The 10,505-nt window shown below is 40.8% G+C and overlaps 1 protein-coding gene across 1 annotated transcript in view; it reads right to left on the minus strand.

The window, feature by feature from the left end:
* LOC117044556 (protein eyes shut homolog) overlaps positions 1-8,825 on the minus strand; it is a 150,365-nt gene extending 141,540 nt beyond the window's left edge. Inside the window, exons 1-2 of the mRNA XM_033145374.1 lie at positions 8,717-8,825; positions 2,750-2,872 (exon numbers count right to left, since the gene is read on the minus strand). Of these exons, the coding sequence (XP_033001265.1) occupies positions 2,750-2,753 (4 nt within the window). The 5' untranslated portion in view covers positions 2,754-2,872; positions 8,717-8,825. The remainder of the gene's footprint in view (positions 1-2,749; positions 2,873-8,716) is intronic.
* Positions 8,826-10,505: the final 1,680 nt, after the last annotated feature.

Consider the following 10,505-nt stretch of genomic DNA (forward strand, 5'->3'; position numbering starts at 1 on the left):
GTTCAGTTGAGAACAAAATTTGTGATTGTAGTGGTGGTTGTTATTATTACCTTTCTCTATCTCAATCATGATCAGAAAAGACATTAAAGAAATTCTTAATGCATTAAATTATAACTATGTCTCAAGTGGAAACATTGTTTTCATTTTCTTGTTTCCAAAATAAAGGACATGAACTGAAACGTGAAAATAAGAAAGCTTGGTAGCATTCCCTAAACACCAACCACCAAAAGGGAAGAACAAGTCTCATTTCATCTCATTTTATTCTTAGTTGATGAATGAACACATTTTCTCCAGATGATTTCAACTCTTAAGCTTTGGTTCTAATTAAAGAAATCATGCTAATTATTTGCAGATGAGAAACTTTCAGCAAATTATGCCTCTGATTTCATGTAAACAAGGCACTTTGGTTAATTTCTAACAGGGAGAGAAAATTGTGTTGTTGAACCATAATTGATTTTCCCTTTAATTTTATGCAACTCACTGGTAGCTCAACTCTTTATCCTTTATAGAGAAATTAACTGTTTAGTTTAGTATATGACGCCTCTCGAAGGTCCTTGAAACACAGGGCCTTAAGTTGGAAGCCCTCATTTGTACATTTTTAATAGATTCTGCCTTCAGATTTCCAGGATATTGTGTAGATGCTGTTTGGACTTCTACATTACTTCTCTGTCCTAGTTTCTTACACGCCTCTTCTGGTTGGCAAGGAAACACCTATCCATTTTATGATTTCACAATTGGCCACAATTTTATTGATGAATTACATTACTAAATACTTTGAGCCCAGGGGGTGTATTCTCTGGTGAACATTTCAGGATTTGCATGCTGGGGGAAATGGCAAAAACTGGGCAGAACAATGATTGTGACTGTGACTACAGTAGACAACGTTCCAGTCATGCAAAAAGCTATAAGTTTCTACAGTTTCCCTTCTAGATAAGCATCATGACTTAAGGACTCCTTCCAATCAGGTAAAAGGACATTTTGAAGTGATGAGGGGTGTGGCCTTGGGAGAATGGGTATGGCTGGAAGAAAGTCCTGGGGGCTGGATAGAGAGGACTCCATCTGGGCTCAGGATCTGAGGTTCCCCATCTGCGAAGGATTTCAAGGGGGCAAGTAAAGAAAGTGTGCAGTGCTTTCAATATGCATTTTAGAGCAAAAGGCACATGAGTCTCACCCTTTGACCCCAGGTAGTTGTCTATAAAATATGACTACTGTACAGTGGTGGATAGGTTGTTATGATGGCAGTGCTTACCTTACCTCCCAACAGGAAGGAGAGGGGTGAGGTGGCAGTGAAGTTGGTGTGGTGCGTTCATGCCACTAGCAGCACCAGATTGACTCTGCTGGTGTGTTTGCACCACATCAAACCCCGCCCCCTCCACTGATTCACCTCTTCCTCTCTCCTTCCCAGTAAACAGCAGCAATTCAGCTTTCAGAAGGTCAGGTGAACATCAGCACCCACCAATGCTATCCACTTGCTACTTGAATAACGTACACTTCTGGCATAGTTCTACATCTCTGTCACCCACTCCAAAGAGAACATAGCTTAATCATGGTGGTGGTAGAGGTGCTAGGGCTGAGGGTAGGCTTTAAAGAAGAGCTAGACAGTGCCTCCCTTGAAATGGAGGCTCCATTGTGAACATGACAATAGCCCTATGGGATCAGGGTCCATCTAGTCCAGCAGAGTCTTCTTTCCCACAGTAACTAACCTACAAGGAGGGTGGTTACTGTAAAAGCCTTCTGTGTTCTTTTGTTGTGAAATAGAATCACGGACACGGCTGCAAAGACTACCTGGTAACTTGTTTAACTTGCCTATATTCTAAAGTATTAGATATTTTTACACATCTTTAGGTGCCAGGCAAAAACTTGCTTTTTAAATGGCCTTTGGCTTTTAACTATCTATGGTATATTATAAGGGTGTGTGTGTTTAACTGTAGTTTTGTTTTGTTTTGTTTTGTTGTAAATAGAATTGGCTTTCAGATTTTTATTTATTTTTTGCTGGTTTTAATGTATGGATGTGTTTGTCTTGCTTAAAATATTGCAAGCTGCTGTGAGTTGCCGTGGCAAACAAGCAACAACAACAACAACAACAACAACAACAAATATGCAATTCCTAATCAGCTGATGTATACAGTATGTATGTATCCTTGAAGAAAACAGAAAACCCTTCTTAGAAACAGTTATCAACACATTTTTTGTACCCCAATCCTGAGTGGGGCATGGAAGCTAATAATTATATTCAAAGTTCTTCAGAGCAGGAGGTAAAAATGAGGTGCCAGTAGTCCTATCTTGATAAAAGTGCCATGGGTGCCAGCGCAAAACGGTTGACATGGGCAGTACAAATAAGAGGTGGTGGTACTGTGTACCAGAGAGTACCGTCGCAAACCCCCCCACTGCTTTTTAATGTGTGGAGTGTCCATTACTTGTCTGAGTATAGTGTGTACTTGAACTAGTTACTATTCCCCCCCCCAAACCAGGTGAGTTAGTGTTGAAAAAATCGTGAGTATGTTTTAACATCCCTATTAATTAACTCGGAAACTTTAACATCAGCATTTCCAACTTTCATCTTATGATCAGAGGATTAAGGAATATAATTGATGGGAGTTATTGCAATGTGTTACTTATTCTGTTTTTATTAGCAGTGTGGCAGTGTATAAAATGTCATTATGGGCACTTATTTACTTTTAATTTTGCAAGATATAATGGAGTCTTTAAATATTTATTGTTTCATTTAAAGCCTTGGGTTACACCTTACCCATGAAGCCTGGAGGACAAACACAGGCGTAGTCTGCAACCAGGTCTAAGCACGTCGAATTGTTTTTACAGAAGCCGTAGGAGCAGTCATCAAAGTTGATTTCACAGTTCAGGCCTTCAAATCCTTGGTTGAGGAGAAAGAGAGAGGGGGGGCAGTATATTCTTTACCTACACCTGTGTCTCCTTTCTCAGTCCTCTCTTTCGTAAATAATAAATCAATCCTTATCAAATTACTCTGTAAAACAGAAATAATTCTCTTTTTATGGCTCACAGTGAACGCTTCTAAAAGCTGCCTTGCTCCTCATCTGTCATTAGTAAATTATCCCCCTTTGTCCTTAAAGAAGGATCACATTTAAAGGAACAAGGGCAGCAAGCATAAAGCTGTGTCAGAGCACCACAACTTGTAAATACTTAGGAAGTGCTTTACGTAAATGGGTTTTCATGAACATGACACCAGGCTAGCCCTGTGTGTGAAACAATCACCCATATGGTTATCATTTCTATAGCATATTTCTTGCTTAGATTTTTCATTTTCACAACAACTCGGTGAACTAGGTTGCTAAAGCGTCTACTGTACACAAAAAAAAAGGTGCCGAGTCTTGGAACATGGTCATGACATGAAGTGTTGCTTTAGTTTAAGAAAGACCTCAGTAACCATTAACTTCTATTCTAGTCCTTCTGTTCCAGTGTGACAGGGAGAAATATACAGGTACCGCCCTAAAGAGGCATAGTAATGACTTAACAGCATGTCTCAGGGTTGTGAGGATAAAAGAAAGAAAACCAGGCTCACTTCTTTTAATTGACTCAACACAAAATAGATGGTCATGGGAAGGTAGCACATGAACAAATCAGTCTATTGGGTCTGGGGGCTACCCTGGGTTGCCACCCTGTGTCTACTTGTTTAATTCAATGGTGTTCACTCCTACTTAAGTGGGCCTAATCTATTAGCTGCATTTATATCATCTCCTAAAACAGAGGAGTTATCCTGGAGTCTCCCAAAGCATAACAAAACAGTTGAAACAGTAAATTAAAATCAAAACACAATTAATACACATTTTAAAACATCAGTTAAATGTATACTTCAGGTTATTGTTTTCCCAGGAATATACAGACACTAGTAAAGGTAAAGGGACCCATGAACATTATGTCTAGATGTGTCTGACTTTGGGGTTGCGGCGCTCATCTCAGATTACTGGCTGAGGGAGCCGGTGTACAGCTTCCGGGTCATGTGACCAGCATGACAAAGCCGCTTCTGGCGAACCAGAGCAGCGCACGGAAATGCTGTTTACCTTCCCGCCGGAGTGGTACCTATTTATCTACTTGCACTTTGACATGCTTTCAAAGTGCTAGGTTGGCAGGAGCAGGGCCCAAGCAACGGGAGCTCACCCCATTGCGGGGATTCGAACCGCCAATCTTCTGACTTCTCTTTTTGCCTTCTCTCTCTCTCTCTCTCTCTCTCTCTCTCCTTTCTCCCCCTCAAAAATAAGCTTAAAAGATTGCTACTTCTTCAAGGCTGGCTAGCTTTTTTATTTTTATTTTAGTAACATCTTTATTGAAAGTTCAAAAAGTACATAACTGTATGTGCACCAAACATGGTGAGACACAAACAAAAAAGAGAAAGAGCGAAAGAGAAACAAAACCCGCGCATAAGGGAAAACAAAGGGGTGAGGGGGGAAGACCCAAAACTGTATATTTTACAAGGTTGTTATTGTCCTTCACCAGATCTAAAGCTATTACAGTATTTGTAAGAATGGCCGGCTAGCTTGTTTCTTCCACAGAGTGTTCTGGGAAGCAAATTTCTCTCTGCAGATTCCAAAAGAATGTATGGTTCTGACGGGTTTGTGAACACCCTCACAAAAACAACGCATGGTTCAGATTGGCTTAAAGTGGGCTTATTGATAGGTTGCATGACACACCCACACGGGAGGGGAAAGGACAAAATAATCTACTGCCCTATCAAAGCCATTTCTGTGGGAAAGAATTGCTGCAGACAGTGGTGAGGCCCACTAGTAGGGATTATTTTGATTGGCTAAAATAGAGGAGACAGGCAGAAGCATCTATGAATCTTTTGGTCGGTGGAAATGTATTAATAATGAATGTGGAAAATATTGTACAATGACGGTGCTAGATGCACCTCTGAGGGGGAGGGTGTTCTGAAATTTAGGGGCCACCGCAGGAAAAGCCCAACCCCCAGGCAACCATTCCTCACACTTTCGAATGGAGGCAGAACTACCAAGAGAGCCTGTATACCGTAAGTCTGCAGCCTAATCTGCCAACAAAGTTTCACGCTCTGGTTTTCTTATTTCTCTACGGCTTGCTTTCAGCTGAATGCTCGCCTTGCACCCGTGTTGCAGACAATCGTCACTCCCAGGTGTATAGGGTTTTTTCTTGCTCTAGGAGCTGACAAAGAACTCTCCACTTTGGTATGTGACATTTTATGCTCTTGTAAATCTATTCTAATGCATGGTCACGCTACAAAATGACTATCATTAAGTGCTGTCACAGGCCATGGCTGCGGGAAGACCATGACTAATGCTAAGCTATCAGCACCCACAGTGCAAGGCATATTCTCATAATTTCTCAAAATGACCGTGGAACCAATTTCTACTGATCCCTAAGTCATAAAACTTTACAATTACCCTGAGTTCATTAATAATGTATACAGTAACAGATCTCATTCACATACAGACTTTAATCAGACCCATGTCTCTGTTCCTGATAACAACCAATCCACAAAAATTATCGCCATGAATACCAAGTTTTATTTTCCCCAGAGTCCAGCAATGGAAGAGAGCAACCCACTTGCGTTATCCTGTCTGAACGTCATCCTCATTTTTGGACACAAATCTTACATTTTGGACACAAACTTACATTTTTGGACACAAATCGAAACAAAGTCTGGTGAAATTATCAGATATAATTTCATATGGCAATAAGTGGAAATCATATTTTGCAACGCAACTTCCTGAGGGGTTTTTTAAATAAATAAATAAATAAAAATAAAATAAATCCTGCATATGTGGAGCATGAATGCCTTCCCCACAGTGACACAGCATTCACACATAGAAAGAACCCTATAGGGCAGAGTGGAGTCCAATCTCCTTCCTTTTGGTGCACTGGGAGGCAGAGTGAGCTCAGCACCCACACACTTAGACTGAGCAGGTGGTGGAGGACTGGATGAGGATGTGCCCAGGCCATTCCCATCCATAAGTGCTGCTCTCAGTCACTACCTGGGAGGAGATCTTCATAGGCCTCAATAGAGCCTCTTTCTATTCCATTTCCTTGAGAGGGGGGGCAGGGTGGGTGGATATGTGCTCTTGGCTAAAGAAGAATAATTGGCCAAGCCCTTGAGGAAGGGCACTGGACTCCACTATGCCCTATAGGGTTCTTTCTATGTGTGGGTGCTGTGCCAGTGCAGGGAAGAGATTCATGCCCCACACATTTTAAAATGAGAGTACGAAATGTCCTGGGATGTTGCATATGGTTAAGGATTGGCAATGTATGGTGGAGATGGAGCAGGATAGGTGGAGAGTAAAATGAGGCTGTGGTGGGTCTGGATAAATTGTTTACCTTCAAAGGTAAGGAGGGGGGAACTGGTTTGACAGCTTCTTCATTGTTCCAAGAAATTAAGATATTTAATATTCCTTCTCCACCCCAAGCCTCACATTGCAATAGCACTGCAGTTTCAAAAAATGAAACTGTGGACTTCCGGCGGCTGACGCCATTATGGGTGGTCGTGGGATGCTTCGGCTGCGAAGCACCCAGTTCATCCCGGGGGTTAGGAGCCCTGCAGCCGCATAGCGGGGCTCCGGTTGGGGTGCGGGAAGAGCGTCCCGAACCCTGGGCTCCCCGGCTGTGCCCGTTGTGGCTCCGAACCCTTCCCCCGCTCCCCCTGTAAAGGGGGGGTGGGGGTGAAGGGACGATGGAGCCGGGCTATAGGGGACATGCCCCAACCGGGATGTAAATGCGGCGACAAAGCCTGTGATGAGCGTCTAAGTTCTACCTGTCATTAAGGAGCTGTTAAGAACCCAGAGGCTGTGAGTAATTGATTGACTCTTTGTATTCCTGGAACGATCTGGGGGAAAGAAGAAAGGCAGCCCGCCTCCCTCCCTTCGGGTGGTGAAAGAAATTAACTCTTTAAGTGACTGCTGCTACAACAATCAATAGAAAGTATTTGGAATTTGAAAACTGAGTCTGTTGAGATCTCCCTTTGGGGGTTAACTGGGGGAAAAATATCTCTGTTTGAAGTTTTGGTCTTTATACCCCGGCTTCGGAGAAATGGCGGCGACTTGGTTTGTCGTGGGAAAAAATTGAAACAAAGGAAGGAAGAGACAGGAACTGAAATCTGATACCCTCTCTCTTAAAATGCTGGACTTTGCGCTCGCACTGGTATCGAACTCTGATTTAAAGGATGAGGAAATGCTCACTGTCTTGCAGATGGAATTGCTTAATCGGAAACTACAAGTCTTGAGTGGAATTATTCATAAAAAGGATTCACTTTCCACAGAGGAGGCTTTTCAAAAGTTCTACACAATGGAATCAAGCCTTGGCAAAGAGCTGGGAGGGGCGCTTGGACGATGGTCTGAAATGGCTGGGCAAATCCGGGAAAAGGAACCTGAAATGGGAAAATTTACAATATCCAGACTCCGAGGTGGCAGCTCGGGGGCAAGGGACATGGAATTAAGATTTTTACAAGAAGAAGGAGAAAAAGGAACGGAGGAGCCCAGAATGGAGATGAGGAACGCCCTGAGGCTCGATGCTGGGTTTGTTGTGGATGCTGCCTGGATCTGTGGACACTCAGAGGAAGACAATTGGAGATCTGGTTTTGGAGAAAGACAGAAAAAGACAATGGATAGAGGGGGAGTGGGTTGAAGTATTAAATGTATAATCTAAATGGTCTGCCATGGTATCCGAAATCGGAGTGTGAAGTCTGTTAATTACAAGTTTATTTTAAATAAGTAAGGAGATATTGAATTTTAAGTTAAAAGCAGCATGATAAAGGACAGAAGAAATAAGTTTAGCTACAAGAATATCTGGTTATGATTTAGGTTATAATGCAAAGACTGAGATAAGTATGTTTTCTTTTTTTCAAGCAAAGTTAAATCTTTTTATAGAGAAATGTTGTTAAGGAAATAGTATATTGAATTAAAACCGAAGGTGAAAAGGCGGGGGAAGTCAAACGTCAAGATTCAGAACTAGATTTTTTTTTTTTGTAAGGTATATAAATAAGAAGAAGAATCCTGACTTTATGTGTATTTGTATTTGTTTTTGTATTTGTAGGTGTGGGGTTGGGTTTGTGTTTTATTATGAAAATGCTAATAAAATTTTGTTTAAAAAAAACAAAAAATGAAACTGTGCCTTTAACTCTCAGCCCCAGTTATAAGACATGTTCATGCTTGATTAAAACAGGCATTAATTGACTAAAGGCATAGTGACAAATCAGCTACAGTGTGTGTCCCTAATTTTATAACCAATGGGAAAAATAAAGGAATAATATACTCTTGAGTAAAAAGGAAATGCTTTGTGCTTAGTGCTGTGCTGAAAATGTATCACAGCTTCCTAAATCTTTGTTAGTTTACTATTTGTTTTACTCAGGTGCTTATACCCTATGGGCACATATTTTTAGGAAACAGGCAGGTATTGCAGACCAGTTCATTGGGCTTTGAGTTGATTTTTGTGTGGATTTTTTATTTTATTTTTACTACTGTTGTTGTAACATAGTTAAGAATCACAGACAGCGTGTCAGACATACATTCACACTTTTAGATATAACTATTTACAACCTTCATGCGAATAGGCTGCCTTGACGGATATAGATGCAAATGAAACTTTGGGACTGAACAACTTATTTTGATAGGAAGGATGTTTTGAATGCATTGAAGATCGTCGCGAAGACAACCTTGCAATCTTCGGGCAGTCTTGGCAAATTGTCACTTATAATAAAAATGCATTGTGTCGAACAACTTACCTTCGGGGCAAAAACAATCATACCCGTCAACATCATCCACGCAGACAGCACCATTCAAGCAAGGCCCTGAGTCACATGGCTTGGCTTCCTTTTCACAGAAAAGCCCTGAAAAACCTGCAATATATATATATATATATATATATATATATATATATATATATATATATATTTAAAAACATTGGAATTTTTTCCCCCATTTAACCATACATAGTTCTTAGCTTTACATATTTTAAACTATCACTCATACTTTACTTATTTTCAACTATCAAAAATCATTGACAGGAGTAGACAGGGCAGGATATTGTGTTAATGCCAGCAACTACATTTTGCTGTTGCGAAAATGCACGACTCCCAAGATGAACTACAGAACTATGTTTTATGAAGCTGGTGATGATACATAGCTTGTAAAAAACAACAACAACTGCATTAGCTCAGTAGTTCTCCAAATCCTCGTAATCAGGGCATAGTCCTCACACTCAGATTTCTCTTAGAGGTATACTTTACTCTTATGTGACTTAATATTATTTATTTTTTTAACAGCTCACTGAACAACTGAGAAGGCACATTTCTTGCAACCATGGGGGAGTCCTGTGTCCCACCTACCCCTCATTGCCCAGTCAGAGCTGAAGGATAAGGAATTATTAAGCACGGCTGCTGTTTCTAGGAATATTCTACAAATGTCAGTTATAGTGAGGGCTGTACCAAGGAATCTTTGGAGTGTGCTACATTCTTGGGGTGATGCTACATATTGGCAGCGAGAAAAGGAATCCTTGCTTTATCAGAACGCAGCCAACTAACAATGGCTGGCTTAATTATTATAAATTTATAAATGTAAGGAAATCATCATTATCAAGCACCACTAGCTTGAAGCTTGTGGGAACTGAAGCTTAAAGCTCTGCATGGCTTAGCAAGGATTCTCTGGGCTGCACATGGTGTCATTCCTGGGATTTAAGGCTAAATGAAAAGAGTGGTAAACCAGGAATTCTTCATCAGTTCAGATTTTAATTCAAGACGGAGAAGAATTTGGGACTTGCAATATTCGCCTGCTTAAGATGAGCACTGAGATCCCCTGAAACCTTTATCGAGGCACAAGCAAGTACCCTTACACTGTACACTGGCACCCTTACTCATTTACTGACCAGTTCATGGAACATTGGGAGAGTCAGGGCTATGTTGTGTCTTACCAGCTCCTTTTCCCTGGCTATTTCCGATTATCTAAGGTAAATTTGGATCAGGGAAAATTAACTTATTTTCCATGCAAACACAAGAATCAGGCCCGGCTCACTTATCCCTCTGTTTAGGGAAGTTTTTTAATGTTTAATGCTGTATTGTGTTTTAATATTCGGTTGGGAGCCACCCAGAGTGGCTGGGGAATAAATAATAAATTTTGTTGTTGTTGTTGTTGTTGTTGTTGTTGTTGTTGTTGTAAATTGCTTCTGTAACATATTTGCATGGGTACAGTACCAAGTTAATGGATCCACTATCTATTTATCTTTTACAGGAATTGCCCCAAATAGACAATTTAGGATTCCAATATTCTCAAACACTTTGTGCTATGCATATTTCGTGTCAAGAACTACACATAAAGTTTAGTCACATAAATTCTTCTAGCTGATCCAGCCGATGCTGTAAAACCCAGAGACTAGTTTGTTCTCAAAATGAGAATGAGATCGTGTTTTCTAACAGGCTTCTCTAACAGCACAAATATCATATTAAGGTTTCTTATCTGTGTGTCTGATTGCATTGCACAACTGCGGTTGATTATCTGATTGAGTGGCTGTCTAGATAA

Source organism: Lacerta agilis, chromosome 3 (genome assembly GCF_009819535.1).
Source record: "Lacerta agilis isolate rLacAgi1 chromosome 3, rLacAgi1.pri, whole genome shotgun sequence".
In the NCBI taxonomy this organism is placed as follows: Eukaryota; Metazoa; Chordata; class Lepidosauria; order Squamata; family Lacertidae; genus Lacerta; species Lacerta agilis.